Here is a 17997-nt window from a genome sequence, read left to right as displayed (position 1 = left end):
TTATTTTATTTTTTTTTGTTATGACAACACAAACGAAAAAACGGAAATGATTTTCTAAGGAAAAAAACGAACTGCCTGAAAGCACACGGAGCCATCGTCTGGTTGTCGAGGGAACCGACTTCCGTGTTGGATGCATCACCCCGCAGCGCTGTCTGGTATCAATCTAATGCTCGAAAACCAAGGCGTCTGTCTCGCACATGGGCTTTCATGACATATATCATGTTTTATGAAATATATTATATTTTACGAAAACGAGATGAAAAACAAGTATAATCTTTTTATGAAAAGGAAAATAAAAATACATCGATAACAATAAGATTGTTTAAACGACACCCAACCCAGTTGAAAGTACCCTATACTCATAACCGAACTAACTTAGTTGTGAATAATCCTTAAATGGAACTGCTGCTCTGTCAAAAGCTTGATGTTACGTGCAATATTTACATTGTTCCGTGTACAGGTACACATGGATTTTCTCATTATTATTAACACACACATTTCATTTTGAATATTTCCTTTCTTATATTGTCCTTACTCGTTTACACACCTAGCAACAAAATGTACATTATTTTCATTTAGTAAAATATTTCAAATGTATTTCAAAAATAATATTGTGTTGTTGTCGTGCATTCAAATGTAATTTGAATAAAGTACCTTTTCAATATAATGATGCCATGTTTATATAGATCCACAGGAGGCCTTTTTTTTGTTTAGCAATCACACAACACTTTTTATGATCTGTCAGTAAACGAATAAACCTCTTGAATCTTGAAATAAAAAAACGGGTTAAATTCCATATTCAATAAATCTTTATTTGTAAAGCCACGAACAATTACAAACTTTGTTACGCCCCATGTTCTGGAGCCTAGCTGATGATATTATTATTATTATTATTGTTGTATTATTTGAATTACTAGTGTTAATTCACACATTTAATCTTTCCCGGCTTGGAGCTGGTTATATTTTTCACATGCAGTGGCGATGCCGAGCACCAGGGTCACAAATTCTTTAAAGTTCAATTTGTTATCCCCGTCCTCGTCCAGATCTTGCATGATCCTGCTCACCGCGTCGGGGTCTTTCTGGGTCTGGAGGGGAGACACCGTGTGGTTAAAGAGGGAACTGCACCAAGTCGCCACCGCACCGCCGCAGAGGATCGCGAGCGAGAGCGCCGCACGGTGTGGCCTTACCGCGAGGAACGTGGGGAGCTCGTTCTCCAAAAGCTTCTTAAACTCCTTCTTGGTCAAGGTCTGTCCATCACCGTCCTCGTCAGCGTAACGGTGGAACACGACGACCAGGGACTCCATGCTTCGCTCCAATTCAGACGGCGGGGCAGCCATAATAAGGATTTATGGAAGGTGGTCAACTAGCCATAATAATAATAATTATTATTATTATTAATAAAAAAAAAAAAAAAAAGAAAACACTCAAAATGCATTTAATCAGAGTAAGCAAATTTCATAACACCGATTTGAGTTTTGGGTCATCGATTTAGACCGAGACATTGAAGGATCACGGTCATTCCTTAGTCAGCGAGGGGTTTTGAAATCCTTATTTCTCTTGAATTATTGGTCTCCAAACGACTCCTCCAAGAAATTCTCAAATAATTCCCAAAGAAACCCTCACCATGCACGTGATGTCATGGCATGATCCCAAGAGGTTGACCTGGAATAATAATAATATGTCTTGCGTCCAAAAATGATGGATTAGGGTGGTGGCTCACTTGGCATTAAAACTAAATTCTTTGGTGACTAATTTTGTAGGAAATACACTGTCTCATGTCTGTCTTGATTTTGGAGACATTGAACTGTCTTGAATTCCTATGGAATTGGCCAAGGAGATGATTAGAAGTATAAGACCCAACACACACACACACACCTCCCTGTTCACGTCATATTTTTCTGAGCATATCATACTTTTTACAACTATAATTTGTTATTACAGAGGTTAAAAGAAAAAAAGGCAGCAGCCCTTCGCAACTGACACCTGAGAAGAGGAACAAATATCTAGAAGTTTAGAATGGAGGAAAAAATACATCCAACTTACCAATGGAGAATGGGTGGTAAATGTGCAATGAGATCAGCCAAGAGGAGCAAGAGCCCTGGAAAAGTTTGCACAAGAACTTAAAGTGGAAAAGGGAACGCCCATGACAGGGAAAGGGAGGGTTTGAGGTGTGGACAATTCCCTTCAAAACAAAAAAACGAACAAACAAAAAAAAAAAAAGAAACATACGTTGTCTTGATCTAAATCCTAGATTACAAAATTGTATGAGCTTTTCTTATATTTACATCACTGTTATATCATTTTCGAAGTACTTAAATATTGGAATCAGCCACAGCACTCCAGAAGGTTTATCCAAATTCCTATTCAGTTACACTCATACATGGGAGATGGCGAACGCATCCATTTTTTTTAATTCTTGTAGCCACTGAAGAGCTTTACTGGAGCAGCCTGGACTTTAGTTTCTTACTCAACAGCACTTCAAATGCATCGATGGGAACCACAACTCATTCACCTGCTCCTGATTTACTCAAATGGCCACGGGATTCAAAGTGATGTGAAGCATCTGCCTTTAGTTTTAAGGCTTCTGCTAACCTTACTTTTGTGTGCAGACTGAAGAATGATGATAAAATGACAATAACGATAAAAATGAAACAAGTTATACAGGCTGCATTTTTCATCGTTTTAATTACAAATTCATATAAACAGAAAAGGTGTCATGATGAATATAAAATGGAAAAAAAAAATGTTTCTCTTAACCAGGACCTGCATATTTATGCTATAATAGAGGAAATTATGTATTTGCAGGAGTACTGGAAGATGTTAATTGGAGCAATCGCTCAATTCTTCCTTTTGCCCTTGCTGGCCGCCTTGGCTGGTGTGACTGTGGGGACAGCTGCTTGGTAGAGCGCAGAGGACACTTTGTTGATGTAGTAGAGGGCGAATAGTGAGAATATCAGGCTAGAAGGAAAGGAGAAAAAAAAAAAAAAAAAAAAAAAAAAAGAGGGGAAAACAGTCAACAATCAGCCCTTTTTCCATTAGCAATAAACTAGCAGCTAGACCTGTTCAGGTACTGCAACTTACCATGTTGTCACACATACACGGTGTACAAGACCAGAAGCAAACAGTGACAGGCACAGGCACAGCAGGACTGGAAGAGATGAGACAACAGTGTAAATACAGAGGTACTATTTCAATGCCACTAGCTTTGTTCTATTAATGTCATTAATTGGGTGTTAACAAAAAATATAAATATTCTGTGAAGGAACTATAAGATTTAAAAACCTCCTTTAAAAAAAATCTTCTTAAAAATAAGATAAACACAGTGTTAAATTGTTTCAAAAGAGTCTCTTACGCTTAGATTTGTAATATATTCAACTTGGATGTGTGTAAATATATCAAAAACAAGAGGGACCCTGCCCCATTTGTCATGCTATTCCAAGGCCAAAACCACAGGCATGAAAATGGTGAGGTCCCATGTCTCAGCCTTCACTGTGCAAACTGGTGCATAGGACTGTCAAAAAGTTCAGCACTCAAGAACAAACAACAAAAAGTACAAACAATCCAACTTACTCTCTGGAAATATCTTAGCTTGAAATCCCTTTCCAAAGACCAAGTTCTCCAAGTTATTGAACGCCTGGGAACATAATTAAGGTGGCAAATAATCCACGTCACGTGCAACGAGACACCAGGCGACGTCTGGTGACACGGGATGAAACAGGCATCGCAGGTGATGTGGTGGCGACAGACGTGCACGCGCACGCACACACACACACACACACACACACACACACACGCACACGCACGCTACAAAAAGGATACGGTCAGGGAGCAGATGAAGAGAACCGAACCCAGGAACCCCCCCACGATGGTAAGCCACTCCGTAGAGCTGAGCTGCTTGCTGAACATCTGCATGCCAGCAAACACCAGCACAGACAGCAGACTGGAGAGCACCAGAGAGGTGCCTGTGTTCACAGCTGGGAAGGACAGAGACACCATGAGAAATAACACGTCGCAAGGCCGGTGTCACTACCACGAACATCGACACCGATCACTTGCAAGAGACATGCTGATCCTGCTCTCACCGCGACTTTACCTGTATATAGGATAGATGGGTAGATACGATATTAATCCCCGGAGGGAAATTGCAAGGTTACAGCATCTTACATCAAAACAATAGGGAATGTGAAGTTTGACGGTGGCTATGGACTCCGGCCGCCATTTTCTTTGGGGGATCCCTTCCATTCAATTGCACAGAGAAACAGCGAAAATATGCATGACGTGCAAAACCGGAGAAAGGAAGGGATAAAAAGAAGGGTGGAAGTTTTTGCACACGATGTCTGCAAGGTTTTCCGTGGCAGTTTTTCCACCTGACAAGACTTCCAAGCCGCCTTTTATTCCAAGCCGCCTTTTATTTCCAACACACAGACATTCACGGTCGACGCGAGGGATGCAATGTGAGGTCAGCTTCACATTCCCTATTAGGCAATAGCAAAAATAAAAAATAAAAAACAAAAACATAAAATAATAATATACAATTAATGTAAAACATACTGGTCAATTTATATCAAATATTAATAACGTATATAAATAAATGCTGCTGTAGGAAACCATCCTGGCTCCACCATTTGACCATTCTCCATTTGATCCTTCACTGAAAACGTATTAAAAGTTATTCACTCCTAGCAGATGAGTTTGTGCAGCTGGAAACAGATACGACATGTAAACCCCCACCCCGCCCCTCCTCCATAAAAAAAACAAAACAAAAAAAAAACCCCAACAACAACAGAACATTAGCATTAAGCAAACAGCGACAACCGGGTGTGTGAGAGATTAAGAGACTTTATACCACCAGCAAAGGACACATAGGGGCACAGTGCCACGTCAGTGTACACACACCCACACCCACCCCCCCACACACACACACACTGATAGCACAATGCTAACCCGGTGCAAACGTCGGCGTTGACAAAGACCTTCTACAAATCCAGATCAATATCCGAGACATTAAATCACAATGATCGATTACACGGAGTGGAGCGATTCTCAACGTCAGCTCACGAACGCTAACGATCCGTCCGGAGTGGCCGGTCAACGGTTAACGTGGTCGCTCCGAGCACAAGCAGAATCCGTACAGAGCTGTGCACGTTTTCAATGCTCTGTTGCCTCTGGCGTGTAAGAGTTGAATCAATAAAAGCATTACACGTACCCATGATTATATTTTGGTGCGTAAACTGGCGGGAATCGGATGGGAATTCTCGTTGCTAATTATTCTGGCGGCTCCAGGAAAGAGGAAGTTTGCTGCTGCCCGGACGAAAAGAGAGGTGACACCTGTTGGTGGAACTACGAAAAAAACATTGTGTTGACGTCATGACTAAGCCCCTCCCCCAACCAGCGGCTGCAGCAGAATCTACTCCAGGACTATCATATAATCAATAAATGCTACTATCAATATATATATATATATATATATATATTTTTTTTTTTTATAATTTATATATAATATATATTTTAGTCACAAAGCTTTAGCTCACCTTGTCTCATGGTGATTATACAAGTCTTAAAATATGTGCATTTGTTTGCAGTTAACAATTGCACGAGTCTGGGATATTCATAAAGCATGCAGAGATCCCTTGCTAGGAGTGCAATCTTGCATTGAGTCCAGCACTCGAGCACACTTTTTGTGTGCAAATATTCATTATATATTTGGAGCATGTTGTCCATGATAATCTGAAATGCATGGCCCCACCCTCAAAAGAGCTGAGCAATCAAAAATACTGCCCCACCCTGTTCCTTCCCTTCTTGACATGAAGTAAACATCGGATGAGAAAAGGGCAAATTGGCACAGGACTAATAGCCAAATCATTTATTTTTTTAAGTTAACAAGTTAACAGAATTTCAGTGAAGTTGTTTTTATCAAAACATGACAGAAAACTGTACACAAGCTACAAACATGTTCTTGGCATACACAAAACCTAATCAAACAAATGTTTAAATGGCAGTTAAAGGATAGAAGAAGATACACATTATAAATCCCTGTGGACTGAATTAGTGTTCTGCATTCAACCCATCCGAACTGTTTTCAGGGACCAACTCTAGTTCTTCACTGACGCCTTGCTCAGGGCCATCGGCAGGAGTCTCTAACCCTGAGGCGCATGTCTCTGGGGGGGGAGGAAACAGGAAAAACCCGGGGGAAACCCACGTGAACATGGGGAGAACACGCAGACTCTGCACAGAGTCTCCAGTCGGGTTCGAAACCCAGAACGTCGTTGCTGCGAGGCAGCGCCACGTCACCTCCACAACTTTAAGGCCAAATATACTGGGGGGGGGGGTGATTCTGGAGACTTTGTGAGGTCCTTTCAGTTGGAATTTAAAAACGGTCCCCAGCAAATACATCCCAAAATATATTGTAAATGTATAATATGGATAGTATCTATCTAGTGCAATCGAAGTTGTTTCTCATTTCACACCAAAGTACATTTTTGATAATACAGATAGTGCATAAGTCATACAAGTCGGTTCATTTGGCCATGGCATATTCAAATTCAACCAAACTGTCGATTGTTTCACAGCGCCTTTTTCTTCAGTCCAAAAACTGCAATAAACAGCAGTAGCTCCACAAACGCAGGGAGGACACTAGCAGGGAAAAATGGAGAGAATGCATTAAACAAATATTTACAATTTTCTCTCTCTCTCTCTCTCTCTCTCTCTCTCTCTCTCTCTCTCTCTCTCTCTCTCTCTCTCTCTCTCTCTCTCTCTCTCTCTCTCTCTCTCTCTCTCTCTCTCTCTCTCTCTCTCTCTCTCTCTCTCTCTCTCTCTCTCTCTCTCATTTAAAAGTGCAAACTGCTCAACCAAACATGTGAGCACACGAGGCAGGTGCACAATTCTGTTGACTTATGGCCATGCACACACAGGCACATCCGAACATACATAGACCAACCTGCATAAGGCAAAAATAACCCAATATGTCCAGCATTCCCACTTCTGAAATACATAGAATGACAGGGAGACTGACGCGCCGCAGTGGACCGCTAGAGCTGGGAGTCAATTCTGTCAGGGGAAAAATAAGCCTTGAGAGTGAAACGGACACATGCACTGACCTGCAAATAACAAGGATCCACCAGTAGATGTCACAATCCCATTGTTCAAATTGAAAGAATAGCAGAGCCACGGAGGCACTGGCATGGACTGCTGTGGCTATGGTCCATGTGAAACCAGCGCAGAGAGAAGGTTTGAAGTCATGGATTCATAAATAACACTAGAGCATCCATCTAATGACGCCTCTCATTCCCAAACACTGGTACCATTCATTGTAACTCACGTCTCAGACATCGTTCAGTCTCAGTGATGTTTTTTCTTTGGTTTTGGGTTAAAAATCCACCTAGAACGAATTGAAATGTAAAATATTAAAAATGTTTGTTATTAAAAAATATATTTGGATTGTTAATTTCATAAATTGTATCTTGATTACAGATTACAGTAATAAAAAAAACAAAAAACTAAGTTTAATTTTGTTATATTTTACAGCATAAATATTAAATTACATTTTATTTCATATTCAAACAGTAGTTTAGAGAGAAACGGCAGAAATGTATTCACTCTTCTCAACCATACCTCAATCCTAATATTGTAACTTGCTTTATTTCTGAATTAACCTCACAAATTGATGTATATTTATACAAATGGCTGATTTAAACCATGCACTTCTCTTTTCTGAACGACTGACAAACAAACAAATCGATCCATTGTTTATGCACTTACAGAATGCAGACTACTTGTGATGTAGTAATCTCTTGGCTCTGCTCTTAATATTTTTGTGCAAAAGGCCTTACCAAAGACAATAGCTTCCCTCAAACTAGATCTTTCTGCGAAGTTAACGAGTGGTGCCCTATGTAAAAGTAATGGAGGGATTTTAAAGGATACACAAGAGACCCTGGCTGCAGTTGAACATTGACACCCCTGAAAAGAATCCCACCAACTCGACAGCAAACAGGCCCAGGGTGACCGACAATCCTATGACCAACCTACAGAGACGGAGACAGAAATGTCAAAAGAGGGTCTTCAATCATTTATTTTTTCATTTTTGTGTGAGCGTACAGCAAGGCCTTCCTTACTTGGTGTCCTCTCTTTCGTACTCCTCCTGTGTGAAATCCAAAGGCAAGCAGGCCCTGACATTGTGTTCCTGTGGAATAAACATTGCGATCAAGTGTTGTGTAACCGGAACAGGTTCATCGAGTCCTTGAACTGCTGTAAAGGAATCAAGTTCATATAGAAAGACTTGGAAATATGTATGACCTACGGTGTGTACCTACACATGTTAAAGTGACGTGAGCTTGCGGATGATTATACACCTGTCTTGCTGGAAGTTGTAGGCCTATGGCCTCGCATATATTTGATCTTTTTTATTTTAGCCAATTTTGAAGGATGGCATTCCAAATGCGGGAACAGCAAGAGAGAAAACCGCATCTAAACCCGAAAAAGGGGCCAGTGGTTGGCATCCCATGATAGCATCCCAACTCTGCCAAACAGGACGCCATCATTCGAGAGTAGCCAGACAACGCCAGATAATCCCTGTGAGCTCCAGCAAGACATAATTCACCTGGCAGCTCACATCGCTGAGACATCTGGGGAAGGCTGTCGAAAAACAAACCGTATTAATTCACCTTCTAATAGATACTTGATTCAAACCCCGGAGGGAAATTGTGGTGCTACAGCAGCACGCATCAAAACAATTATAAAGTAAAAGAAAAAACGACGGAAAATAATTGGCCATACGCAATAAACCTAAAAATGCAATAAAAATAGAAAAAAAAAAGTCAACATCCCATAAACCTGTGCAGGTTTGCATACATATACTTTATATAAAATACAATACTTATTGTGTGTGGGTGTAAAAAAATGTTTAAAATTGTTCTAACAATACATAGAGTATTGATAGCATTGGTATGCATGGTATTCATAGTGATCTACCCTTTATTTTATCGTTAGACGGTTCAGAAACACATTCAATCCAACCAAGACACATTTAATCGCCGTGATTTACCCTTGACCAGAAAATGGTGATGACGATGACCAGGTGAGCTGTGACGGTCAGGAATCGTGCCGGGACGAGGCTGCTGATCGCCGACATGGCCGAGGCGATCGATCAGAAACGAATGTGCGCACCTTCGACGAGCGCTCCGGGCTGAAACTACCAACGTGCAAATGCAAGCGACACCTCCACAACAAAGCCGGGGGTTGGAAAAGCCACGCCGCTGCAGAGCACCCACTTTACACCGCCGGGACACGGCGCACGCACGGGCGCTAGCTAGCTCTTCGAACGATGGTTGCTATAACAACTTGACGCGACTCGGGTACAACCACGATTACAAGCCGGACAGTTAGGGACAACCGAGCACAAAGGTTCCGGGCACAGGGGTTCCGGGCGCGGACGACAATTCCGTGACACCGACCGTTTCTTGGGAAATACTGCCTCTTAGCGGCAGAATGTTGAACTGGACCACGGACACCGTCTTTATTATTATTATTATTATTATTATTATTATTATTATTATTATTATTATTATTTATTTATTTATTTATTATTATTATTATTATTATTATTATTATTATTATTATTATTATTATTATTATTATTATTATAAACAAGCACCCCATCAAATTAAATAATAAAGGAGGCGGCTGCATTATCCCAACGGGGCATCATTTACAGTACTGACTACCAACCATTTAAATCACCAATCAACGATAAAAACCAAATAAACAAATAAATAAACAAACAAGGCGTCCTTCCAGACACCCCCACCCCCACCCCACCCCCCACCCCACCTTAATTCTGCACGGAACACCGAGCGCCAGCGCACATTTTTAGCCACCCCCCACAGAAAAAAAATGACATCACGTCGGCGTGTGACCGTGTACTAGCGCCGTGGGCTCCATCCATCGAGGGACCGCAAGCGTCGTCCTCCGCGCGTTTCCCGTTGACGGATGGAACCACCCTGTGCTCATCCTGCACCCGAATACACAGAGAGGCGGCGATGGCAGAAGCGGAGTTACAAACCTTCACCTCCATCATGGACGCGTTGGTTCGCATCAGCGTAAGTGCGCACATTATCGTGAACGGTGTATTCCGTCCGTGGGTTTATTATGAGGCATGTTCACCTTAATAATGCCTTATGTTGTCCGGTTTAGGTTGAGTGTTGATGGAAGTAGCCTACTGTATATATTTATTTTATATCTTTATACGTGGATAACGGTCACGACTAGACTAGGAGGCTCTTCGCAGTTGATACAATAATAATAATAATAATAATAATAATAATAATAATAATAATAATAATTGTAATAATAATAATAATAATAATAACAGTTAGAATAGAATTGATCCTCGTGTCTATGTCACATTGCAATGCCTTAGGCCAAAATCGACCACGATGCACGTAACAAGTACCTGTAATGTAGGCCTTGGCTTAAGACAGGGTTAAAAGCTACGAATTCAGGGGTTTTCTTGCATGAAAAGATGTATTCAATATAACCTCTCTTATCTTAAATGACATATTTGTTTAAAAAAAAAAATGTTGCCTTTTTGGCAAGGGCCCAGCACCATGCGTGGGAGCAGAAACGGGAGGCGACAGATGTGACTGTATATCTTCGAGCAGTTTTTTAACTGTTAATGAGTCTAAAATGCAGGAGGAAAGAAAAGATGAGATTATTTTTTGGTCAAAACAGTCGTATGAAAGGCTTGCTAAGCTCACCGCACACACCGAAGTGCGAGGGGTGATGCTGTTGCCATAGAAACGAGATGCAGCGCTCAGCGGATGCAGCTCTGGCCTACGGCCTCAATCACATGCAAAACCTTTCCTATGTTTTTGTTTTTTTAATCGTTTCGGTAGAATTAAGGCTATGAACCGGGGAACAAAAAAGATGCATTGAGGACTGTATTCATATTTTAGGAACCTGTCTGTGCCTGAAGTCAACATATGTGTATATATAATATTTTCAAGCTCATTTCCTGCATATAATTAACATTAATGCTGAAACAAGGTCTGCACTCTGTAACTTCTACATGTTCCCATGTCCGACACAGTTTTGCTGTGTCACCCTTCTCTCCCAGAATTCACAACATATAGAATGGAAAGAGGAATTCATTCTTTACTAATTCTGATGACACCAGCCACCAGACGCCTTCTCTTCCATTTACTCACTCCTGCACTTTTTCTCCCCTCCCCTCCTCTCCTCTCCTCTCTTCTCCTCCCCCCACCAGACCAACATGAAGAGTATGGAGCAGGAGCTGCATTGTCCGGTGTGTGATGAGATGGTGAAGCAGCCCGTCCTGCTGCCGTGCCAGCACAGTGTGTGTCTGCTCTGCGCCGCCGAGGTGTTGGTCCAGAGAGGCTACCCTCCCCCGGACCTGCCCCCGGAGCCCAATTCTCCGGCCTCCACCCCCAACACGCGCTCCCCACGGCAGGCACGCAGACCCACGCCGAGGACCCCGGACCGCCTGGAGCGTGTCCTCAGAGCAGGTGGTTATTTGGAGATACAACAAAAAAAAAAAAAAATGTAAAAGTTTATCGAAACATACTTGTAGGCGTGCATATGCAAGTGTTTGCAAATCTGTGGTTGAGTGTGCTTGGCTGAGAGAGAGAGAGAGCGAGAGAGAGAGAGAGAGAGAGAGCGAGAAGGAGGGAGGCAATGAGAGTGTTGAATAATGCTGTGTGTGTGTGTTTGTCCGTGTGCATCAGCAATGAATTCCCCCTTCACCCGGTGCAGCTGTATGATTCACCCTTTCCTTATTCATCAGAGCATTTCTGAGTTCAGGAAGAACAACCCCACCATCCCCCCCCTTCTCTGGTAAACCTCCATCTCTCTCCATTGGTTTCACCATTTTCCCTTCATGACCATCCCAGTGCAAACTCTGTATAATTGATATGGGGCTCACTTTTTACCTCCCTCTCGTGTCTCTCTATTCCTCTCCCCCTCCCCTCCACCCATCCCTCATCCTGCCACCTGCTCCCTTCTCCCAGCGTGCGGGACGTACCCTGGGCGGAAGCGCAGGGACGCCGCCCCTCCCCCCATGATGTTCCCCTGTCCTTCCTGTCAGCGGGACGTGGAGCTGGGCGGGCGAGGGCTCGCCGACTGCTTCCGCAACCTCACCCTGGAGCGCATGGTGGAGAGGTGCGCCCGGATGCAAACCGACACGCGGACGGATACGGACACGCGTCGCATATCCCCGCAGATTGCATATCGTAACGCGTTCCGTAGTGACACGGGAGCTTCAGAACAACGTTTTACGTCCAACTCTGCAGTGCCTTAGACACACCACGGAGGAATAAAAACAACAATCCTTTTAACAAGCCCTGCAGGAAATGGAGGGAGGTGGTAACTGTGGCAGGATAGTCAATACGGCTTTATAAAGTGACAGGAAATCGTTTGCTGGGAAGGGTTTCAATAATGAATCCTTGCTTTAGTCACAATCCAAGGCCGAACCTTGGGGCAGGATTGCAGGGACAGCTAAAAGACAAAACAAAAAAAACTGCAGTCTAAAACTAGGCTGGTGAAATAGTTCAATTTAACCAACGAAAAAAACAGAATTAATTTAAAACTCAGATGCTTCTTATAACAACAGACCGTGTCGGCGGCAGAGAATATTCCTTCCTCCTGTCAGTTCAGATCCAAGGTCCAAGGGAATGTAGTTAGATCCCGCCTGGATCCAGGGGGGTGATTCAGCAGAACAGAGAAGGTCAAGTGTGTTGGGGATGGATTCCTGTGGTGACATCAGACAGAGTCACACTCTGAAAGAGAGAGGGCAAGAGAGAGAGAGAGAGAGAGAAAGAGAGAGAGAGAGAGAGACTACTGGTCTCGGCAGTTTCCCCAGTTTCCTGGCCAACTGGGTGATGGGCAGTGCAGCTGCCTCCATCCTCCCCAGGCGGACATACTGGCCGGAAAACTGTAGCGGTGCATGTTTTTTTTTTGTCCCCGCACATGCAGCTGCTGCTGAAATATTCAGGTCAGGAAGTTGCCGTGGACTCGGAGCTTGAGGAAGGAGAGCATCGGCAGACCACAAACGAGCGCAGTCCTTGTCTCAACCCCTCCCCTTTCCTCCGCTGCGCAGGTACAGACACACCTTGAGTCTGGGCAGCTTGGCCATCATGTGCGGCTTCTGTAAACCTCCTCAGTCGCTCGAGGCCACCAAAGGATGCGCCGACTGCAAGTCCAACTTCTGCAACGAGTGTTTCAAGCTCTACCACCCCTGGGGGACGCCCCGAGCCCAGCACGAACACATTCTGCCCACCAACAACTTCAGGCCCAAGGTTTGTGTCTGCATTGCCCGGGGTGACGCTCGGGTCTCACCTACGGTCACGCCGCTGGTGACGGGGAGCTTCTGTGCGCCTGAGGCTGGCTGTCGTGGGCGCACCAAACATTTTTCCAAAAAGCAACTATTTTCCATGTTTTATATACATTATATAGAAGATGGGAACGGTCTCCTTTTTTTTTTATTATTAAAATGGTTTAGTTTGTTTACTTGGCAAAATAAATAATCCCTTGAAAAAAAATGATGTAAATAATCTTGCCATCTGTCACTTAAAATAAAAAATTGTCCTTAATGAAGACACAAAAAATGACGTGTTATTTCGTCAATAGTTGAAGTGACGTTTTTGATTTAAAATAATCGGAACAATGGTCCGAGCGTTCATTTTCCAAGGTCCGCCCCCCTTGCGGCTGGATGTAGCCGCGCTCCGTTTGAAATGCATGGCGTCCCGTCGCCGGCGGCGTGACCGCACCGCGAGAAGGAGCGCACCCGAGCCTACCCATGCGCAGGACTCCAACTAACCAATTCTCTATCGCCACTGTTCCCTTTCCCCGCTTTGGACTTTAGATCCTGACCTGCACGGAGCACGAGCAGGAGAGGTTGCTGTTCTACTGCCGCAGCTGTCAGAAGCTGCTGTGTCCGCTCTGCAAGCTCCGCCGGGTGCACCACGGACACAAAGTGTTGCCGATAGCACAAGCCTGCCAGGCCCTGAAGGTGGGGACCGCCGTGAGCATGAGTGTGGAGCTTGGAAATTCATCATCATTACTTTGTGTATCTCGTTCTGGTTCGCCGCTCTCCCTAGAAGGCACAATCCCCAATCGCTGAAGAAAGAAGATTGATGAAAGATTCTCCCCCCAAACCTCACCTTCTTGTTTGTCGACGCAGGACAAGATCACCAAGGAGATCGACTACATCCTGTCCAACCAGGAGACGGTGCAGGGCCAGATCACGGAGCTGGAGAGCGTCATCACACAGATGGAGGTAGCCGTGCCGTCCGACCTCCATCCTTCCTTTTCTTCCGTTCGTCAGTCACGTGTTTTTATTTTATCTTGTCCTTCGCTCGATGCCTGCCTCCCTGCAGCTGAACAGCGCCATGGCCCAGGAGCAGCTCACTCAGTGCCTCCGCGAGCTGGGGGCTTCCCTGGCCGAGCGGCAGGGGGCCCTGGCCCTGGCCCTGGAGGGGTCCCGGGCCAGGAGAGGAGAGGCGCTGTCGGCCCAGGTGGTGGAGCGGAGGGGGCTCCTGGAGCACGCCGGCCTGATGCTCTACACACAGGAGCTCCTCAGAGAGACCGACGCGCCCTGCTTCGTGCAAGCCGCCAGGATCACGCACAGCAGGTGAGCGCCGGCAAACGCCGCACCGCGCGGCGGAATCTCAAAGAGAATGCGGCTCTGCGGAATTTCTCTCTCTCTCTCTCTGTCACTCTCTCTCTGAACTCTTTCCCCGGCTTCACTCCCCCTTTTCTCTCCCCAGGCTGGTGAAGGCCATTGAGAACCTCCGGTGTTTCTCCCTCTCGGCAGATCCTTCTTTCAGACACTTTCAGCTGGATTCGTCCAAAGAACTCAAACTCATCAGCAGCCTGGAGTTCATACATGGTGGGTTATGGATGTACCATCTATGTTAGGGATGCACTTTACTGACGCGGTGGTCCTCAGTGGATTCACGCGTGTGTTTTTCAACGACGCGAGCCGCCCGGAGGTAACCAAACAACGGCCGCTTCCTCCACAGCCCCTCTGGCCCCCGTGATCGACACCCAGAAGACGCTGGCGTACGACCAGCTCTTCCTGTGCTGGCGTCTGCCTCAGGACTCCGCCCCGGCCTGGCACTTCTCCGTGGAGTACCAGCGGAGGGCGGGCGTGGTGGGCACCATGTGGGGGGGGACCCGGTCCCCGAACTCGGCCAACGCCTGGCAGCGCCTGGACGAGGTGGCGGGCACCAGCGCCGTGATCGACAGGCTGGAGATGGACAGCGTGTACGTGCTGAGGGTGAAAGGCTGCAACAAGGCCGGCTTCGGGGAATACAGCGAAGAGGTTTACCTCCACACTCCACCCGCCCCAGGTGAGAGGGAAACGCTGAAAGAACATATTCACGTACATTTCTCGACCTAACAGCTTATTTAGTGTCGTATTCAGTCGTTAAATTATCGTTTTTCAATTGAAAAAAATCCACAATTGAAAAAAATCCACAATTGAAATGACTACAATAGAGTTTTTAAATATCCTCATATTGAATGGTGTAGAATGACAATGACTTTTGTTTTTGCTTTGCTTGTGAAAAATAGATTTACATCATTTATGCAGAATTAAATGACTCATTCTCTCCAAACGTACCATTAATGATTTATTTCTCCATTTCTCTCCATCCCTTTGAATTTTTCTCATGTTTTACCTTCGGCGCCGAACCTTCCTGTTTAATTGTGCGTTCCCGTCCCATCCCGCTCAGACTGTTGCTAAATATATTATTACATCCCACATGCTTACTTTCCTTTTGCAAATCTCAAAAAAAGTGTAAAATCTGTATCTTTCCCTCTCTCTATTTCATTATTTTAGCTGTTATCCACCCTTTTCATGAACTTCATTTCGACAAGTTTGACAGTAGATTTTAACCCAAACTCCCATTCCATTTCTCCCAGTGCCTAGAAGTAGCGCTTTCAATTCTTACAGGCTCTGGTCTGCCTAATGGACCAGCCCAACGCCAAAATGTCTCCTCACTCTCTGACATTTTAGCAGCTGTAGTCTGCCTCTTTTCCTGCTCCCCCTCCTTCTCCTTCCTCCCGTCCCCGGCTCTTCCCCGTAACGGGATCATTCTTCCTGTAGTTGACCCTTCCAGATCTAAAAATCCTTCCTTCCTTCCTGACACCCGCACTTTTCTTTCCTTTCTTGCTCTTTTCCCCAAACCTCCTTTATTGGCTCCCTCCCTCCCTCCCTCCCGCCTCTCAGTGTTGAGTTTCTCCCTGGACTCTCGCTGGGGGCTGCATGCCGACAGGCTGGCTCTGGGTAAAGGCCAGACCTACGCCCGCAGTGTCCCCGGCCTCTCGCTCCTGCAGGCCGCCGACCGGGCGCTGACCTCCTGCCACTTGACGTCCGACCTGCTGGTGGCCGACCTAGCCGTCACCCAAGGGAGGCATTACTGGGCGTGCTCCGTGGAACCCGGCTCCTACCTGGTCAAGGTGAGGTGGGGAGAGGGTGATGGTTCTGTTTCAAGGATGACGTAAGAGTGTAATGCTTGTCCCTCGCCTCTCCGCTTCTCACCCTGACTCAGGTCGGGGTTGGACAGGAGGCAAAGTTGCAGGAGTGGTTTCATCTCCCCCAGGACATGGCGAGCCCTCGGTAACTAGATCTCTCGCTGTATCTCACACTTTTCTTAATTCTCCACACATTCCTCTTAAATCTAGCTTATAATATCTATATATATTTAAATAAAGTCCACCTTATACATGTACATCGAAAGTATTATCGTTTTCATTTAAAGTGTATTTTTTCCTCTTTAATACCAATTTAATGCCAATTAAAAATCTGGTGCAGTCTTTGAGTATAAACCTACAGACCCTACTATAAAGGCTCATCTCATCTCGTCTATCTTACTGGTTCCTCTTCTCCCTGTCTCCCAGGTGTGACCCAGACAGCGGCCATGACAGCGGAGCAGAAGACGGACAGGACTCCCCTCCCTTCTGCTTCCTGACGATGGGCATGGGCAAGATCCTGCTTCCCCAGGGCCACGGTGCCACCCAGAGCCAGGGCCAGGGCCAGGGCCAGGGGGCAGCCAACTCCCACCACCCGTACACTGCTCCGCTGCCGCCCCGGCTAGGCGTGTGTCTGGACTTTGACAAGGGACGCGTCGCCTTTTACGACGCCCACTCCCTGCGCGTGCTGTGGGAGGGCCACGTGGACTGCTCCGCCCCCGTCTGTCCCGCCTTCTGCTTCATCGGCGGAGGGGCCCTGCAGCTGCAGGACCTGGTGGCCAACAGGAGCATCGAGGAGCCGCCGCCCCGCAGGGTCACCATCCAGTCACGAGCCACAAACCTTGTATAATAATGTTGAGAAAGAGGTGGCAGATAATAGAAAACAAAAGAAGTCACTCAACGATCAAAGTTCTGCGTCATGCCTCGTGGATCCTCGCTTGAGTTCCATCCCCGCCGGCTCTCGTTTCGTTTGGAATCGGACGGGCGGGGTCTCCGCGCGTCTCGGTCATGAATTGCCTTGAAATCTGGACTTTGATACTTGATTGAACTCCCGCTACAGCCATGGTCCCACAATTTCTTTGAGATCCGAACAACAACAACAACAACAACAAAAAAGCATCCGTACTCGGCCCGAAAACATCTGTCCCACGTCTCCGGTGACGTTTGATCAAGTCTGTGGCTGCGTTTCCACGTACGCGCTCCCCTCCCGCGGACGCTGCGGCTGGACCGGTGTTCAGACGGTGCAGAAACCTCTCGAGCGGACAAACAACTCGAAACCGAGCGTGGGTTACTGTACGCGATACCAACTCAAGCAAGATGTCATATTCATTCCTCGGAAAAAAACGATTTAAGACTTCCTGGCATGACCGGGACCCCCAAGTCGCATGCTGTAGCTGAAGTGTAACCGGGGTCTTTAGTTTACCGTTATGCAGGCGATGGATTGTTTCCATGTGAAAGCACCCCAAACACGCTGTACGTGTCCTTTTCTACCTTCAGGTTGTGTCTTTGTTC

General features: G+C 45.6%; 4 protein-coding genes across 5 annotated transcripts; 1 reads left to right on the top strand and 3 right to left on the bottom strand.

Annotated features, from left to right (window-relative positions):
• Positions 1–791: 791 nt before the first annotated feature.
• LOC307234414 (protein S100-A1-like) lies at positions 792–2109 on the bottom strand. The gene is made up of 3 exons (XM_080006120.1): positions 2044–2109; positions 1188–1363; positions 792–1085 (listed from the first exon to the last, which is right to left on the bottom strand). The coding sequence occupies exons 2-3, from the start codon at positions 1335–1337 to the stop codon at positions 933–935; spliced, it is 303 nt and encodes a 100-aa protein (XP_079862246.1). The 5' UTR covers positions 1338–1363; positions 2044–2109; the 3' UTR covers positions 792–932.
• A 557-nt stretch (positions 2110–2666) lies between these two features.
• Positions 2667–5332, bottom strand: krtcap2 (keratinocyte associated protein 2). Its single transcript, XM_080005018.1, has 5 exons — positions 5207–5332; positions 3820–3974; positions 3571–3634; positions 3082–3148; positions 2667–2958 (listed from the first exon to the last, which is right to left on the bottom strand). Exons 1-5 carry the CDS (start codon positions 5208–5210, stop codon positions 2838–2840), a joined length of 411 nt encoding a protein of 136 aa, XP_079861144.1. The 5' UTR covers positions 5211–5332; the 3' UTR covers positions 2667–2837.
• Positions 5333–5944: 612 nt separating this feature from the next.
• tmem107l (transmembrane protein 107 like) lies at positions 5945–9320 on the bottom strand. 2 transcript variants are annotated; one of them, XM_080005222.1, is made up of 5 exons: positions 9041–9320; positions 8112–8179; positions 7921–8021; positions 7098–7194; positions 5945–6633 (listed from the first exon to the last, which is right to left on the bottom strand). In XM_080005222.1, the coding sequence occupies exons 1-5, from the start codon at positions 9125–9127 to the stop codon at positions 6564–6566; spliced, it is 423 nt and encodes a 140-aa protein (XP_079861348.1). In that variant the 5' UTR covers positions 9128–9320; the 3' UTR covers positions 5945–6563. The 2 variants fall into 2 exon arrangements, with proteins under 2 accessions (XP_079861348.1, XP_079861347.1); XM_080005221.1 differs by lacking the exon at positions 7098–7194 and adding an exon at positions 6938–7034.
• Positions 9321–10034: 714 nt separating this feature from the next.
• On the top strand, positions 10035–17335 carry trim46a (tripartite motif containing 46a; the record flags this gene model as incomplete). Its single annotated transcript, XM_080004742.1, has 12 exons — positions 10035–10094; positions 11261–11519; positions 12021–12171; positions 13109–13307; positions 13874–14020; positions 14192–14287; positions 14388–14641; positions 14778–14899; positions 15033–15362; positions 16244–16473; positions 16566–16633; positions 16915–17335. The coding sequence occupies 12 exons, from the start codon at positions 10035–10037 to the stop codon at positions 17333–17335; spliced, it is 2337 nt and encodes a 778-aa protein (XP_079860868.1).
• Between the last annotated feature and the right edge of the window lie 662 nt (positions 17336–17997).

The sequence above is a fragment of the Zeus faber genome (genome assembly GCF_960531495.2).
Source record: "Zeus faber genome assembly, chromosome: 8".
Taxonomy (NCBI): domain Eukaryota; kingdom Metazoa; phylum Chordata; class Actinopteri; order Zeiformes; family Zeidae; genus Zeus; species Zeus faber.
Note: the sequence above shows the minus strand (reverse complement) of the source record. Positions and strands in the feature narration are given on the sequence as shown.